General features: G+C 39.0%; 1 protein-coding gene across 1 annotated transcript in view; it reads left to right on the top strand.

The window, feature by feature from the left end:
- LOC134665489 (intermembrane lipid transfer protein Vps13D) overlaps nucleotides 1–16,641 on the top strand; it is an 82,026-nt gene extending 65,385 nt beyond the window's left edge. Inside the window, exons 62-73 of the mRNA XM_063522463.1 lie at nucleotides 4,994–5,108; nucleotides 5,414–5,591; nucleotides 5,911–6,080; nucleotides 6,580–6,807; nucleotides 7,115–7,305; nucleotides 7,692–7,851; nucleotides 8,347–8,529; nucleotides 9,167–9,341; nucleotides 10,451–10,582; nucleotides 10,776–10,960; nucleotides 11,199–11,449; nucleotides 11,785–16,641. Of these exons, the coding sequence (XP_063378533.1) occupies nucleotides 4,994–5,108; nucleotides 5,414–5,591; nucleotides 5,911–6,080; nucleotides 6,580–6,807; nucleotides 7,115–7,305; nucleotides 7,692–7,851; nucleotides 8,347–8,529; nucleotides 9,167–9,341; nucleotides 10,451–10,582; nucleotides 10,776–10,960; nucleotides 11,199–11,449; nucleotides 11,785–12,007 (2,191 nt within the window). The 3' untranslated portion in view covers nucleotides 12,008–16,641. The remainder of the gene's footprint in view (nucleotides 1–4,993; nucleotides 5,109–5,413; nucleotides 5,592–5,910; nucleotides 6,081–6,579; nucleotides 6,808–7,114; nucleotides 7,306–7,691; nucleotides 7,852–8,346; nucleotides 8,530–9,166; nucleotides 9,342–10,450; nucleotides 10,583–10,775; nucleotides 10,961–11,198; nucleotides 11,450–11,784) is intronic.
- Nucleotides 16,642–18,909: the final 2,268 nt, after the last annotated feature.

Raw genomic sequence — 18,909 nt, 5'->3', positions numbered from 1 at the left:
TTAAAGGTGCTGTTTCGAGTTTAGTGTTAACTACTGACCTACTTTGAGGAATTAAAACTGTCAAACTTTCCTTTGTGAGAAGACAGAGAAAAAACACTTTTTATATATAGCTTTCCTTGTTTGTTCATGTCATGTCATAGGTATGTGACGTATTAGGTAATTATTTATTTTCGTTGTTGACTTTTGTATTAAGATAGGTACAAACGGCGACGCTCTTAACTGTCCATCGGTAGACCTTATGCCTTTTGTAATAAGGTTTACGAACTGTCAGTTAACAGTGTGGTGGTGTGCGATGGTAGGTATGCGGTTTGTAGACATAGACCAAATTAAAACTAGGAGTTTTATTATTAAAGATATAAGAAATCGTCTATTTTACCTACTCGAAGTGAACTACTTATATCTAAAATTATCCCTTCATTAGTTATATATAGGTCTTGTAACATATTTTTTACAACTAAACACGCTTATTATATTTTACTTATAACTTAATTTTTAAAGCTCTATTGATAATAAGGCTTTAAAAACATCTAATAGAATGCAGGTACTACGCTTATACTTTTGTAAGTCAGTAAGTGATGCTTACTTAAAACTTATCGGGAAATCAAAAAACTCATAATTACCTATATTAAAATATTTAAATTTACTATTCCCTCTCATACGTTCAATAAGGCCCGGGACCGGGCCTTGTCACCTGCACTGACAGAGGGCCTTTTTAGCCCCACATAATATTAAAGAACTGTGTCCCGGATAGTATGGGTTCTGGGCCATGACCATGACAAGTCCCGAAGTAACTTATACAGGGCGTAATCGTTAAGTGTAGCCAGGCTATAATTTCGTAAATATAACAGATATCAGAAAACTTCAAATTGTTATCGAAAGTGCGTTACCCAATGAGTAAAATTACATTAAGGGGTCATCCATTAATTACGTCACACGTTTGGGGGGGGAGGGGGTCAAGAAAATGTGACATGTTGTGACATGGGGAGGGGGAGTCACAAACACTGTGACGTCACTTTAACTTCATCACTATTCATCAGTAACCGAAAATTAATTTATATTTTTTTATTCGCAGTACATTTAAATAATGAGGTTTTGGAAGTATGTGTAGGTAATTTTCGTTCCTAATTGGTTTTGTGTTATAAAATTATATATACAGGGTGATTCAGGAGACGTGAGCAGGACTAACACTGGGCATTTCGTAAATTATAAACAACTGTTTCGTATCAGTATTACTGAGATTAACGTTAATTTTTTAGTCATGTTGAAAAAAAAAGTTATTGATTTATTTACGACATGCATGGTCACCCTAAAATTACAATACTAAACTACCGATACTCTGTGTCAAATTTAATGTCATCACTGTCTGGTTACTTTTGAAAACTCGTATCTCACTCAAGTTTGACAGTTATTTTCTTCGTAATCATAACGCTGTCATTACGGTTAAAGAGTTTTTATGTTCCGTGATTAGGTCTTGTAGGGTGACCATGATTGTAGAGAGTTAAACTAGCCCTCACTAAAAAGTAAAAAAATAGGAAAAACTGTGATTGTTTCGCCTAAATACGACGGTGATCGATCAATTATCAGTTACTGAGTGTGCAGGATTAGTCCTGCTCACGTCTCATGAATCACCCTGTATTTATTTTCCCAAAAATATTTTTTTTTTTAAATAATGCCGAGTTAGTACTGCCGATTTCGTTGAAAACAAAATTACCTAAAATGTGACGTCGCACCAGGTGGGGAAGGAGTTGCAAAATGTGATCAAGTGTGACAAGGAGGGGGGGAGGGGTCAAAAAACCTAGAAATTCATGTGACGTAATTAATGGATGATCCCTAATAACTTTTTTAAATAAAAGCAGAAATATCCCAAACATTAACTTCAAACCCTCCCATACATTTAGTACGATGACTCACCCCTCACTGTAATAAAATAATAAAACTACCGTTTATGAAACAATAAATCTATTATTTCATAAACGGTAGTTTTATTATTTTATTACAGTTTATCATCGTAAATAATAAATCTCAAGCAGTTTTATCTCTTACGACACCAACGTTCTTTGAAGGGTGAGTCGTCGTACTAAATGTATGGGAGGGTTTGTGAGTTAATGGCTTAGAGTAGAGTTAATGTCTGGGATATTTCTGTTTTTATTTTAAAAAAAAGTTATTAATGTAATTTTACTCATTGGGTAACGCACTTTCGATATCAATTTGAAGTTTTCTGATATCTGTTATATTTACGGAATTATAGACTGGCTACACTTAACGATTACACCCTGTATATCATTAGATAGTTCATAGCCTATATCTATAGAATATATCGTTCTTATGAGCGTATTTGGTGGGCATACCTTATAAGTTTCAGTACAGGAAAAAGTACATATGAGCTGTAATTTTAATTGTTAGTACAATCGGTATCAAATAGATAGTGACGGCCAAAGTGACCAAATATAGCTATAGGATCTAAATGTGAACGAATAGGGTTAGGTGAGGCATATAAGGCTATTATAATCAGGTATATTGGTAATAATCAGGATATTATTACCAATTCAATTCAATATAGATTTCTCATTTGTTCATGTTTCTTCATATATCAAAATAGTTATAAAAATATTCCGGCGCTTTTGAAAAATACACGTTTTATAAAAAAACCATACCATGTTGGTTCGGAACCGGGCCTTGTTACTTGCACTGTCAGTGGGCCTTCTTAGTCATAGTACAAGTTCAAGAATAACAGAGAATATTACCGGGCCTTATTACCTTTTATCATGAATTAATTTCATCTTCAATTTAAATGGTCTAGTAAAATAAGGCCTACATGAGTCATGGAAAAACAAATTGTATTTTATTTAGAAAGTACCTATATGTTGTTCATAATCTTCAGTAAGCTGACCTCTAAGAGTCTATCTATTATAATATTTATAATAAAACCTTTTAACCGCCAGAAATTTTTTAACGAGCGTGCTCGTGTCGCCACCGGCAGTAATTGTACCACGCAAAGTAAGGTTGGCATAGTTACGGGAGTTATAAATGTGCTGTAAAAACCAAATCAGATCTTTGTCTTATTTATCAGACTGTGGCGTAATGAGCTGGATATGTAATGTCTTATATATCAGACTCTGGCGGTTAAAGGGTTAATGTACATAGATTGACAGTTTACTTAGCAAATTGTACTTTTACCTTTAGGTTTTATGTCAGAAATATCTCACCCAATTTGTACTGAAACATAAGCATTTGAGCGTAATTAATGATGTTTACTGATTGTTAATCTTAAATATACCTACTTAATATTATGAAGGGCACTTATATTATTTTAGCGGACCGAGCGGATGTATATTTTTGTGGACCACTTTTTTATTTAAATAATTAAATTGTAATTCATTTCAAAAAAGGTTATTACAATTAGGGATATAAGTAGATACCTCACCTATCTTATTACAAAGCATTACAAAAATGTCCAAAGGCGAAAGCCACGCTGATAAGACATAAGACCTTATAAACGACCTCATAAATATAAACGTTCACTGAAAAAAACCAAAGGCATTTCTCATAATTTTATTTCGTTACTGAGTTATCGTTTTGCACCGAATATCAATGAAATAAAAGCACGTTGTTGTTTGATAGATACATTTATATAAACATCGTCACATGAAACCAATATAGGTACTCGTAAACCAGACCACTGCTGGTATTGGCTTTAAATATCGTTCTTTCAACTGATAACATAGCCACAAAAACTCGCTGAGACTGCAGGTCGAGTCTTGATTTCAATTTCTTGATGATATATCATTGAATTAACTTTCAGAGCTCGTGATAGCTCTTAGAATAGCAACAGAACTAGTTGAAACTAAGAATTTTATTGCTGAAATTATGTGAACAACATTGCTCCGTCTTCATAAATAAAATTTTAATAATTTATATTGCTTAGGCTAAAATGTGAAGAATTTTGTTGATAAATTGTTTATCTAGTATATTGACATTATGTCATATATGTTTTTAAAATGACGTAACATGAATACCAGCACAATGAAAATTTATTCCAATAAGAAATAACATATCTTCAAACTTTTTTCATTTTAAGTGAATTAGGAAGAAGCTAATTACACTGATTTGGTTGTATTCATATATTTTATTAAATAATTTGTTATATTTTTTAAGTATTATGACTTGTGAATAAAAAGAAATCGAAATTTTAATGACTCTAGATCTCCGTGTGACGTTATTTATTGACCCTATTTATTTTGAACACAGTTTTTCACTGGTATCATCATTCGTATACGGATATGAATTTCTGTCAATATATATTCCAAAACGAAATGTCAAACTGGGAGATCCTGGTATGCGTCCGCTTCGAACCAAGCCCAGCGGGCATCTGATTGAAAGGAGAATTTGACAGATATGGCGGATGTATGGAAATTTTACGAAAGTTTACGTTTACGATTGAATTTCTCTGTAGCCTTTAAGAGGAAAAATAGGAAAAGCCTGATTCGTTGTAGTCCAGTTATCTGGCTTTCGAAATCACTCGATTTTATAGCATGAGCATCGATTTTTTTATACAAATTTTACTAAACGCTGACACTCGTTCATCTCGTTTTAGGTACAACTTTGCATAAGTGTATTTATTATATTGTAAAATATTTCAGATTTTCAAGGGTGATTCGTTGGAAACACACTCTTTGGGATAATAATGACATTTATTATAATTTTTTTTATCAAGAGATGTGAACGCTAGCGACTAAACGGTGACTGCCTTTTTCGCTGATTTTGCTCGATGCAGTCTTAATGATAAACTATATTGTGTAATTTATGTATAAAATGTATCGTGGTGACCAAAGGGGTATTGAAATTACATTTTTATTATAAACATCCATTGCATGTAAAAACTAAACAATGCAATGGAGGTTTACATCCAATGTAAACCTCCATTGCATGTAAGTACTTTTAATAATATAAAATTGAATTGTAACTGTTCTAATATTTCTATACCTTGTTTTAGAGGCCAATTGTGGCGGCGCGGTCCCAACGACCAGCTGATCCACGAAGGCAGCTCGCCACCGCAACCTACAGATGCGTTGCTAACGGATGAACCCACCTTATCGCCACACGCAATGGTAAAACTTTCACAATTTTGGTATTCCACAAACGTACATCGACAACATAATTTGAGTTTTTTTCCTTCAAAGTTGAAGTAGGCAGTTAGACAGTTCAAGTTTTAATACTCTGTCAGCACGCTGGGATAAATTCGGTAGTGTATAAAGTCTTTAACAAATGTATTATACAGTTTACAATTTGGTGCCGTGACCAGGATATTTATACCGGTAGTTCGGTGCCGAAAAAAATTTAGCCTTTTGACGCAATATAGAGGGTGCATGTTCGGATAGCTTAATACTTAGACTATACACATTATACATTGCAGGTGCTGGACATAGAGGGCCCGGCACCGCGTCCGGGCCGCGCCGCGCCGCTCGTGCTGCGCCGCGCCGACCCGCGCCGCGCCTCCACGCAGGCGTGGCGGCTGGTCGGCGGCCGCATGGCGTGCGCGCACGCCAACCTGTGCGTGCAGCCTGACGGCGGCCTTATGGCGCTCACACAGGGTATGCCACTCATCAAGAGGAAATCGGAAGAATATTCTTTCCATGGGTGAAAGTGCGATATATCACTCACAAATCCAAACTTGCCAAGAAAAATCGGAATAGAATGAAATAGGAGACCTTTTTATATCTCTGGGCGGCTAGAGGCGACGATCTGTTTCTCTTTAACCGAGTCCGCGGTAAACAAGCATAAAGGTTCACCGAATGATAAGCGTATCCTATGCGCGCCAGAAACTACACATGTGTTACATGTGTGTTACCCTTTAGAGACCTAATTAATCCAACTATTTCAGTGTTATCTAAAACAATTTTTACATCGCAGGGAGCCGAGTGGTGTTAGGTCTGCCGGACTCCTCCCGCGGACGAGTACCGTTACCACCGGAACAAGCGGTGGCGTGGCACACCCTGCGGCCCGGCTCGGGCCGGCTGTCCGTGGCGCTCTCGTGCGCCGGACCCACGCGCATCGTCAGCATCAGGGACCCGCAGGACCCGGTGAGTGCCACAGCCCCGTGTAGGACTGCCGGACTCCTCTTTAGGATGGGCATCGCCAATTGTATGGTTGAATGTACGACTTGTGCACGCGTAATAAATACGAGTATGCTTTGCGATACATTATATCATTCAGGTGTCCGAAATGGGCTCATAGGGCTCTCTGGAGGTACGATTGCGGATCTTCAAGTCTCACTTACGTTACGCGGCCGCACTGGTTCGCATTTCGCTCTGGTGTATCAGCGTAAATAGCGATGTCCCGTTTGCACACCGCGTATGAATCCACATTAAATGTGAAGACCGCTCTAGAGTTCTTAGACCTTTGATTTTTTTTCGGCTATTTTATATTGTTAGAACTAGAACTAGTGATTTCTACTGTGTTTGGCTCTTCTCAAAAGTTTTCAACCCCCTTGCACGTGAGGTATTTCCTGAAAAATTATAAGACTAGTTGTTGAAAATAAGTGTAGTACACAGTTAATTGAAATGTATATTTGTCGTACAGGAGTCCGGTTGGATCGAGGGCGTGGAGACGGACTCTGAGGCTGAGGAGCCGCCGCGCCGCGAGTGGGAGGTGCAGGTCGCGCTGGCGGGCCTGTCGGTGTCGCTGATAGCGCGGTCGCCGGCGCAGGAGCTCGTGCACGCGCTGCTGAGCGGCGTGCTGCTGCGCGTCGCCGCCGCGCGCGCCGCCGTGCTCGCGCTCTCCGTGCAGGACATGCAGTGGGACAACCAGGTGCATACTGTGTGACAGACCAGGCAATACCGAATAGAATAGAATATAAAATATGTATTTGCTTGAATACGTAATAAAAAAAGTTAAACACCGTAATCAGTCGACCTGCTCACATGCATGTATGCTGCATGGTTGCATTTTTATCGCCTGTCGTAACACGCATTATACTTCGCACTTACATACTTGTTAGAACGTGACAAAACGCGACCATGCTAACCCCGCAAATTTATAAAAGATTCCGTTTTAAATCGTGTACATTGTATTTGATTTTTTAGTTTGTTTAATAAAATTATGTGATTGTAAACAGCTGCTGGGCACGCCGAGCCCCGTCCTGCTGTACTGCCTGCCCGGCACGCCCGGCTCGGCCGGCTCGGCCGGCACGCCGGCGCTGCACGCGGCCGCCGAGCTCATGCAGGCGCCGGCGCGCCGGTATAACGCGCTCTTCTTCAAGCACCTAGTAGTCGCTTTGCGGCCGCTCGCCATCCGACTGGAGGAGAGGTGAGTTACATATTGTGTGATTGTAAACAGTTGCTCGGCTGCTCTGCCTGCCGTGCTGCTCTACGCCAGGCACGCACGGCCCGGAGGAGGACAGCAACATTTCATTTATGATCATTTTCCAAGCTTTTCTTTAAAATAAAATACTATGTTTTTTACTAATTCTATGTACTAAAACCACAAGCTGTTTCTATCCTAACAGAAATAAACAGTTCAATAAAGATATCGTGGTCATGGATTCGAAAGTAGACTAAATATAAGGATCACGGACTTCGATGAATTATGTCTGAGATATAACGAGACATGGTAGGGACAAGATTTGAAAAAGGAAACATGTAACTTTACGTGTTTCGTTGGAGTCCTAATATGTAATATGATATATTTGGCAGACTGATCCTGAAGCTATGGTGGTGGGCGGCGCCGCCGGACGACGAGGCGCGCGAGGAGATCGACGAGGCCGACTACGAGACTCGGCGCATGCTCGACGAAGTGACCGCGCTGCACGCCAGGCGGTACTACTTCGCGCTCATCAAGATCATACCGAGCCAGGTATGTGTTGGCCCATAGATAAATATGTGTCGCTTAACTTCAAACTCGGGTAAATCCATTGGACCCTCTCAGCAAATATGTACCCTATTACGTTTTCTTAATACCAAAATCGCATAATCTGACAGACGGATTTACCCGAGTTTGAAGTTAAGCGACCCATATGTATCTTAAAGAAATTTGTATTTCTTTTTCCATTTGGTGTGAGTATTTTTTTTTTGGGTTTGTTTAAGTTAATTTCTGTTTATTTTTTCTCAAATGCAATCAGTTACCAAAGTACAAAAAGGTTAGGCTAGTTGATGCATATACATACGATATTACTATATAAATGTTCAGGCTAATACAAAACATTGACAACAAGGCTACCGCTTGATTCATGTAATTCACGTACGAGTATGCTAGCAATCGATATGTCTTGCAAATGTCCATAAATACCATACATACACTTAATAATGACTTTAGTTTAGTCCCTAATAAATATACTATTACTTCCCACAGATCCGCTTATCCATGACAACGGCGAGCAAGTTGGAGCGCGAGCTCGGCGCACTCAAACGTCGGCTCGGACTCACGATGATCAAGTTCGAGGATGCGTGCGTGGAGCTCGAGCCGTTTGCGCGCGCGCATGTCTTCGAGCCGGCGCCGTATCTGGCACGGCAGATGCTCAAGCATTTCAAAGATGTAAGTATGTATATGTACTATATGTATGTAGGTCACGTATCGGGTACGCGTGCGCCGCCCACCTGGAGTTTAAGCGTGTGTCGCTCAAGTGACGGTCACGCATCGGTCACTCGTGGGTCACGCTAATCGGGCTGTCTTGCCTTCTTCAGAAATAAAGCGAAACACACAGGACGTTGTCTAATATGCTATTCTCATATACGTAGTGATCAAACCTTCAAAATCGGTTTAGAAACGTAGTCTCAGTTTGTCAACATACCGCACATCGCCAGGAAGGTGCTTAAATACTTTAAGGAATCAGGTCTGTTCTACCCTCGATTTTTTTCGTTACAAACCTAACAGAAACTGACCTTGGTTGATGGTCGCACCTAATGGGACGAGAGATCAAGATTAAATATACTATTGATTTATTTCTTCTGATACTGTTTACTACTTACCAAAAGTTGTCATGGTGTACGAATTGCTCTTTAAAGGTAAGGGTGATAACCTACTCTAAAATGCCTCAGAGATCGTATTTGTGTTTTTTACTTTCTAAAACATCTCAAGTAACTTCTTAACAGCTTATCGAAATCAAGTGTGCACGCGTCGGTTTTTACCGTCACCTTATACTACAATATTCACCATCATCTTTGTATCCCAGGAACTAAAATGGCAAGCAGCGAAGATCCTCGGTTCCGTGGATTTCCTGGGCAATCCGCTGGGCTTCGTGGCGGATGTCTCGGAGGGCGTATCCGGACTTATATACGAGGGCAACGTCGGGGCTTTACTCAAGAATGTGACCCACGGCATCTCTAACTCGGCCGCGAAAGTCACTGGTGAGTCTTAATTTTTATAGACAAACTGCTCATTTTCTACGCGACTCCACTTTTGGTTAGAACATCTGTCACTGCCAAGATAGCTCGTCCAAACCGTCGTGTTGCCTTATTGGGAAATTGTGGATACTCCAGGCTTGCTAAGTAGCAAGCTACAGAAGTCTGTATGTCGCTATAGTATGTTATTATCTTATTTTTTATTTATTTATTTATTTATTTATGATTCGGAGAACCAACAGCTATCAATTGTACAATAGTTATGTACAAACGTCGGACTGTAGGGGGCAGTTTGAGGGCAAGGTAAGGTTTACAAAAAAATCTTAACTTACGAGTATTATAATGTACCTAGTATTTGTAACATAGTTAATTAAATTTAGTTACCCGTTATCATTTATTCATCTTTAATATGTAAATACTCTTTGAAGTGACGACTGATAGCCCACTGAAGTGGCCACTTAAAAAACAAATAAATAGCTGACATGCGTCATTATGACTGTTGTTCATACTTATATTTGTTGGTAGAGTGCCGTCTAATCAATAGAAAGATTTGCTTTATTTGTTACATTATAAATACTAGGTACCAAATACTAAGTACAAATACTCCAAAGTGTATTGATTGATTTGCGAACCTTACCATCATTCTGACATGCCACGAAAATGCCCGCTGGAGTCCGACGTATGGTTATGTATATAGCCAATTATAGGTTCCCGCCACTAGCAACAGGTTAACAAACAAATGGTGGTTAGCACTAAATTTTACAACGTGTTACCACTAATATTCTAAAATACGTATACTTATTATATTATTCTACAATACAAAGCAATACTCTTTATGTACCTACTGAACTAGGAAAACAAAACTTATTAATAATATACATCTATCGATACAGTAATATGCTATCGCATACGACTCGCTCACTTAAATAATTTGTCTGTCAGAATACGTCTTATAGTTGTGATGTTGCTATTAAAAACGTCAATATCACGCTCTTTCGATAGTTAATTTAGATTTTTACCAGCTCGTAATAGAAAGCTATTCTTTCTATAATTTCGCGATGAAAATGGTATTGAGAGGGGAGGGAAGTATCTTTTTTATGTTGTGTTTGTGACAGAATCCTTGGGCGATGGTCTAGAACGAGTAGTAGGTGATGAAGCACACGAAGAGACGCGCCGTCGCATCCGAAGTTCTGCCGCTGGTGCTCATCTCTCTGCAGGCCTGCGCGGACTCGGACTCGGGATACTCGGTAAGTAACTGGATAGGCATCACGTTACCCAAGATATGTGAAGTAGACTACAGATTCCTTGCTTTGTGTTAGATTTGTACAAATATTGGTTTGAAAAACCAGGATTCATTGCAATAGATATCAAGGCGGTAAAATTAATTTGTATCTTTGTATTTTTATAACCTGTTGTAATATAATCTCTTATATTATACAGGTGGCATGACATCTCTAGTGAAGCACAGCTACGAAGGCGCCGCAGCGGAAGGCCTGCCGGGGCTGCTGGCCGGCGTGGGCAAGGGGCTCGTGGGCACCGTCACCAAGCCGGTCATCGGCGTGCTGGACCTCGCCGCCGAGACCGCCTCCGCGCTCCGGGACTCCGCGCGCCGCGCCGACAAGTGGGTTAGTGCCGTCATATAATCTTTATCATTTCCATTGTTTGGTGTTGTATCATCTCCAAGTGACATCTCTAAACTTCCCGAGAATGTTTGAAAAGGAATATCCTGGTCACGGCACCAAATTGTAAATGATCTACAATTTTATACTTCGTTTTTAGCCTTAGAAATAAGGTAAATAATCTTGATGCGTCTTTTTGTTATAAACGCTGTTGAAAGGATAAATTACTATATTCAATGTTTAGGTGCCAAGTCGAGCGCGCGAGCCGCGCTGCGCGGCCGGCCCGGGCGGCCTGCTCCCTCGCTACGACGCGTCGCAAGCGGCCGGCGCGGCGCTCCTCCACCGACTGACCACAGACCCGGCCGAGGGTTTCCTCGCTTATCGTGTGGTCCGCGACACGCCGCATGACATACGAGCGTTACTGTCGACCACGCATCTACGGATATTCACGTGCAAGCACACGCAGCCGCAGATCGTCATGGAGACGCACCTCAGGTAGGTTTAGAATCATATTAGCAGATCAGTTGAACAATCCAACGTTCCAACATTTAAGTGCAGTTGCGCTTACTTTTTATATTTATTTGTACAATCTCAGAAATGCTTGTGGTCTGTAGGCTCGGCTAGAGCATCGTGACTATCTCGCGGGTGAGATAGACGACTAGTTTTTCTCTATCGCTCGCGAGAGCTTTCGCGGTGCTCTCTTGCTAAGCCTACTGCTTTTACAACGTAACGTAGTATGCAGCATACGGCGTCAACCGGAGGGCAAGGCCCTATATTAATTGAGCTGGCGTCTATTGAAGTGTATAAACAAATCCGTTTTTGTGTCGCAGTAACCTGGTATCGTGCGCGGCGGTGACCATCGGCGGCGCGCACTTCGTGGAGCTGGGCGTGCGCGGCGGCGGCGGCGGCGGCGGCGAGGCGCTGCGCCGCCCGCGCGTGCAGTGCGACTCGGCGGCGCTGGCCGCCTGGCTCGCCAGCCACGCCGCCTACGCGCGCCGCCTGCACACCGAGGCCAAGCACACGCTGCCGCCCGACCAGCCCTGTCTAACCTAACACGATCACACAGACTCGACATAATGACGACGACGACGACTTTAATGTTTTATGAACAAAATAATGGACTGACACCATAAAAGCTAGTATTTACGCGAAATAAAACGTAAAATACTCCTTTCAATAAAAGAGGGACTCGTCGTTACGATAGAAACGACATTACTGTTTTTTAAATTACTTACGTGCGCGAAATATTGACTGACATCATTATTACCTACTACTAGCTAAACTTGACAAGCCTTAAACACAACCTAAATATCATGAAATACGAATACATGACGATGACGACGATGCCCTACGCTGACACTTGCACCTTTTATTTCACGTAATCGAAACGTGTCAAGTGTAACTTTTTGATACTTGTTTTTGAGAGAAATATAAAAAATTAAATGACTACTTTGAAAGATAGATTTGATTTTAATATACAGGGTCATTTTTGGACCGTTAGCCGTATTGTGCGAGGTGATTAGGTAGGCCATACTGAACACCTTTTTCTATGGGACCAACTCCGAAATCACAAATTTTTTTTGGCCGTTTCATACATTTTGGTCGAGTGGATGTCGACATTTTCTATGGGGAGGCAAATTTTTTTTTGATATCGGGGTTGGCCCCATAGAAAAAGTTGTTCAGTATGACCTACCTAATCACCTCGCACAATATGGCTAACGGTTCAAAAATGACACTGTATAAACGACATTAATGTTTCATTAAATATATTACCTACACGCTCGAAAAACGACTGACACCATTTTACGTATTATCTCACTTATCCATATTGACCTTAAATCCCTTTATAAGCGACTTGGCGAAAACTGTAAGCTTATTTTGTATCAAGACAAAACGTCTGTATTGACGCTACTGCCATCACAACTCACATCTATACAACGAGACATCACAGACCTATTAGATTATAACCTAGGCTAAAATCAATCTTATAGATCATATTTAGACATAAAGGCTAAAACTCTGTGGCACACCCAAAGCATGAAAGCGAACTGCCGATCCAATGTATGCCGATGTGGGAACGTCGTTCAATATCGATAGAGCCGTGTGCTGCAGTGGGCTTAAAACGTAGAACCCAGTATGTATTTTAGAATGAGGGATTGTATTTTTTATGAGATGCAGCCACTAAATGCTCAAAAGTGCATGAGTGCGTCGTAATGTAAAAATCCGCGGTATATTCGTGCGTTGCAGTATGACGCATTTGTGAGGATCCTTACATTACAACGCAAACTTACTCAGTGTGCAGCGATATTTAATGCAAATTGCAAATAATGCATTTCCCCTGAAGAATACAGAAAGAATAATGAATAATACAGTTTATCAAATGTATTAATATCAAACATTTATGTAAGTAACTAGATGGGTATGTTTAAATATAGATAAATTAATACTATAACGCGTAAAGTAAAAAACTGAAACCACTGACATCTGTAGTAGATGGCGCCCTTGTTGTAATTGGTTTCTCAAACGTGTTTTAGTATTTTTTGTCTATTTTTAAAATTGGAGTGGACCTAGTGCCTACCTTTATGTAAATTGTTAATATACTTTAGTGCCTATAGGGAACTAGATTATAGACCTTTGTATTATATTTGTATTTACTGATATATCGATGTGATAGGATAGCTGATTATTGAACAATGTCGTGACATGTTAAGTAGTAGGGTAAAATCATGCCTGGCCCTTTAAAGTAGGTACTGGTTTTCGTAGGAAAGACTCCACTTTTGCTTTAAAAACAAAGAATACAGGCATTACGACATTAGTGACTAAACCCTATAAGTTTTTGTTTTCCATTTCGTATCGAAATGCATTTTTGACGTTTTGACGTTGACGTTTCAGGTTCGACTCGAGAATGTCAGGAGGTGACGTTATACGTATGGTTAACATGTGGATATAGTTTTGATATCACAACTGATTTAACGACATGTCCTTTTGCAAAGCTTGACGTTTCGGCATTGACATAGCTACTTATAATAAAACTAGCCATATGGTAGCGACATCTCATGTCAGTTTTTCGAGTCAAATAGGGACCCTGTTGATATGTTAGTACTAGGTGGAACATGTATTACAAAATGTAGATATCTCAGTTACAACTGTACAGCTTTGATTCACGAAAACGATGCGTGATTTCATTGTATAAAAGTGTGTATGTCGTGTTGTGAAATGATAGTGTTAAAAAAAAATGGTAAATCGGCATTTTCGAGACAAGAAAAAAATGTTCTGACTCTAAGGGCTGATTTAGACGGCGTGTGAACTCGCATGCGAGTTTCATTACGTTGCGGTTTTTGATCGGTTAGTTGAATTGGACGTAACCAACAGTCCGCAATGTAACTAAATTCGAATGCGAGCTAGCACGCCGTCTAATACCGTTCGAGAAATGGGCCCCTGATGTGAATTCTTTGCGGATGAGTGACGTAATTGTTCGAATATTTTGAATAAAGAAAGAATTATATTTTGTGTAGGCGTGAAAGGAAAGATGGTAATGAGTAGATTTTTGGTTGCATGTCAACTATGAGACGGTATTTCATAGACAAAGAAATACTTAGCGCCACTTGCATCATCCCACTAACCCGGGGTTAAGCGGTTAAACCGTTAACCCGGTGGCAAATTGTACTGGCAACCATTATAACTCCAGGTTTAACCGGTTGACCCCGGGTTAGTGAATGGTGCAAGGGGCCCTTAGACGGGTAAACTAGTGCACAATATTATATTTGCAAAATTGACATCTGAAGTAGATGACACTGTATAGACAACATTCGATAATCCAGTTACACTAAGGACGCTAAGCACGAAAAATCTCGTACATAGACCCGCCATTTCCATCTCTATCGCACGCGCATAATTATATTTCTTTCCCGCAAATGCTGCCATCGGTCAATGCCAATGTGCGAGGGGGACAGCAATATAAGAAATGGCGTGTCAATGTACGAAATTCTTCGTGTTCAGCGTTCTTATTTTGCCATAAAACAAATGGCGTTGTACAGAGATATATATTTCAGCTCTCAAAATTGAAGCTGCAATATTTTGTACTATTTTACATGTCATAATAATTCTTTATCCGTGGTTGGAGTATAAAGCGAAAAGCTTTAGGCTGTGATAAACAATGACTAACGCTCATTTATTTTTCGTTTATGTTTCGTTTTGTTGACCCGACGGAGGCAGTGCTTCATATTTTCTACTTTACTAGGTACTTCCTAATTAGTTATTGACTTTCTTCTCGACTTTATGTGCCTCTAGGGTGTAATATGATCACAAAATGTAGCTATGGAGCTATGCTTTCTGTGGAATGGACAAAATAAGTATGTCAATTTTATTTAGCTCACAATCATAATTATTAACCAGTGAGACTTTTAAGTGACCCTCGGTGAACCTTAATGTCTTTGCCATAAGGTTTACGACTTGTCAGTTAACAGTGTGGACTATGCCCATTTACGTAAAGCTTCGAAATATTAAAAAGTACTAAAACGGCTTCATAGTATTTAATAATATTTCTCTTTATTTATTTTCCAATTACGGTAATAACCTTGTACCTACGTATAGTTTTTAGCAATACTTGTTATGGTTGTCTGAAATGGTAAAAAATAACGAAAATACTAAAGGTACATTGTGTTGTAATCTGTATCATGTAATAATGTATAGGTATCAGCATCCAGAGTTGAGGTTACACATACACATACGACAACAAGACTATCATATAATGCCATTTTAAAAGTGTTCTTTTCATATCGATATAAAGTACACAGCCAACTGCAGGATACGCCAAAAAGTGTATTTAATGTATTTAGTTTAAAATATCACATTTCGTTAAAAAAAATTACCTTTTTTTTGTAATGATTACTTTATGCAGCAGTGTGTGTATAACCTTAACTCATTTGCTTTTAATTATCTAAATAAAAACGGACTTAATTTTCTTCATTTTCGGTTCCAAGCGCGTTCTTGTGTCTGTATGGTTTTCCTAGTCTTAGCGGCAGAGGGTATTTATTTACTTCTTATATTTTTAAGTAGGTATATTGTTAATTTTAACGCTTGTTCGCACCGAAGGAACTGATATTTCCTACACACATACGATCCAATAAAATATAACTGAGTGATCATGTAATTATGTCATAAAATTATGTATTATAATCAAATCGATAGAAATATTTGTTGACAACTAATAATATGAAAAAACATTATTAATCCCCAAAGATTCCATTTATGAACTGTGCGAAAGTTTGCGGGCTGACAGATTTTTTTTTGTGAAACATGTTCCTGAAGAGGTTAGCGAATGCGTTGTGATAGATTTATTGTATGGTCGCAGAAATGTGTTCTACCCGAGGGCTCTAGGCGCTTTTTAGGTGCGTCAAAAAACCTCTATAACTTGAAAATCCACGAATGTCTTGAATCATTCGCATGTTAATTCGCGAGTGTAGTCGCATATTTAAACGTATGTACCAGCTCCTTTTGTGCGAACCTACAGTTCGAACACGATAAAATGGTGTTCACTTCCTCGAGCTTCGTGCTCGAACTGTAAACCTACCTCGTTGCCAAAGTTTGGTTCAGCCGCTGGTTGTTTGCATCGTACACGCTTATTTATTGAATGGTTGTAAGTTTATTTATAAGTTGATAACAATAAACTCTATCCTTGAACAAAAGAGTTTTAATGTTCCCATACACTTGACCTTATCGCTGATAATGATAACACTTAACACTGTTTACTTATGTAGGTGTTGTGATTTAAGTACTTACCTACACACATTACATAATAGTAATCTATGCAAATACCTACTCAAGAGCGTAATTAAACGTAACAGCTACTAAATATTATTTTTGTTATTCTTGTATTTATACCTATACTTTTATAAAATTTGTAATTAAAACTATATTTAAAGATAGTAAGTTCAGGGCTAAAACAGCTAAGTCCCACCTTTTAGTATGTTGTTGGGCATGGTATTGGATCTCCAAAACTGCCGGGAGACAGCGGCGCCGGCCATCTACTTCAGCGGAATGACGTCAGACTCGTCGTTTTGTGATACTGATGCCTACTACTGTATTGGTGTCAGAGGAACACGTAGATTAATCAGTGGCGGATTTCCCATAAGGCACAGTAGGCCCGGGCTTAGGGCGGCAAGATATTAGGGGCGGCAAATTGTAACAAAAAATTCGCTGATGATAACAAAAAATAACTCAAAATTAGACCAGGCAACAAATTCTCAAAAAAGTACCTATAGAGGGAAATGCTTGCAACACAATTTTTGACTTTGTACCTATTTTTATTTGAATTATCTAGGAGGTGAACATATCAAAAGTCCCCGGCCGTAGACCTTGAGCCAGGGGAAGAGAGAGGTCTCCGAAACTGCCGGACCAATTAAGTTGAAATTTGGCTCACATATGTAAGTTTGTGACCCAAAGATAGAAGTGTAACCTAAATAATAGTACATTGTGCAACATGGGGCGTAAGTTGAATACTGCAAACGAGAGTAAGTTAAATCGCGACGGCTTGCCGGAGCGATTTATAGGCTCGATTTTGCAATATTATTACGCCCCGAGATACACACAATGTTTTTCATCACACTTGCGATACAAAAAATAAGTATAAAGACAAAAAACTGTTAATTATGGCACTAGAAACTTGATAACTCCCTAGGGAAAACGAAATTTCTATAACTCCCGCTACGCCTACGTGCAATTCCACATTTACTGAGCGAGTGTGATGAAAATGAATTTTAAATATGGCCTCCATATTTTGGGGGGTAAATGAGAAAATTTAAAAATAAAGTTTTTCAAACTATATCGTGTTACATATCAAATCAAAGAGCTCATTGTAAGAATCTCAGATTTTTTTAATAATTTTAGGATAAATAGTTTAGCAGTTATTCAAGAAAATAGTTTTTAATGTTTTTGTAGGTACATGAAAGTCATAGTCATATGCCTTATGGGAATATAGTTCAGAGCCGGAAACCGCTACCAACTTTTAGTATGTTGTTGGGCATGGCATTGGGTCTCCAAAACTGCCGGGAGACAGCGGCGCCGGCCATCTACTTCAGCGGAATGACGTCATCAAAATGACTCCCGTTTCGTTGCGAATATTGCATATTGTACCCAAACTATGCATGGCACATAATTGTGTGTGGTATTGAATGAAAGCCAGTTAAATATGCTATATTTCATTTATACAGTGTGTACCAAAATATTCAGTCATTTAAGAGCCATTTGCAAAAGAATCAAAATGATGTAAAAAAATATTCAATTATTTGGGTTTTACAACCAAACCAAAAGTCGGACGTTAAAGCAATGTACTACAAAATTAAAGACGACATCTGACGCCATACCTTGATATCAATCAAGTCAAAATTGGGCCAAATATGTGGAAATTATGCATCAAAATGTAGATATTTGCCCATACAAATGCATTAAAGTTAAAAAAATCCAAATTGGTAATTTTCAGGATAATCCGCGTAAGCTTCTAGTATGTTATTAGCAATATGACCTGGATCCTAAAACTGCCGGGAGACCATCTTTTTTGTCCCCCAGTCACGAATAATGACGTCATACAAATAATCACTGCCGAATTTCGTAAAATGTAAATTATAGCTATACTATGAGTCACACATACATGTGTGTTACATGTAATGAAAGGTTATTAAATTTAATATAATTCACTTAAACATTGTTTGTAAAAAAAATGTACGGTTTAAGAGCTAGAAACAAAGAAATACCACTTTTTATGGAAAAAGTAGATGTATATCAATTTTATAGCTAAACTAAAATCGTCAATAAAATGTTGCGTATAATATTTAAAAAACCAGTTATTCAACTATACATCACAGATTAAATTTTACATTTCCGATAAAAACTGTGGAAGTAGTGGAAAAAAACGAAAGCGCCCCAACAATTCTACCTTAATGCGCTCATATTATGCA

The sequence above is a fragment of the Cydia fagiglandana genome, chromosome 6, assembly GCF_963556715.1.
Source record: "Cydia fagiglandana chromosome 6, ilCydFagi1.1, whole genome shotgun sequence".
Taxonomy (NCBI): domain Eukaryota; kingdom Metazoa; phylum Arthropoda; class Insecta; order Lepidoptera; family Tortricidae; genus Cydia; species Cydia fagiglandana.
This window is presented reverse-complemented; position numbering and strand designations above follow the sequence as displayed.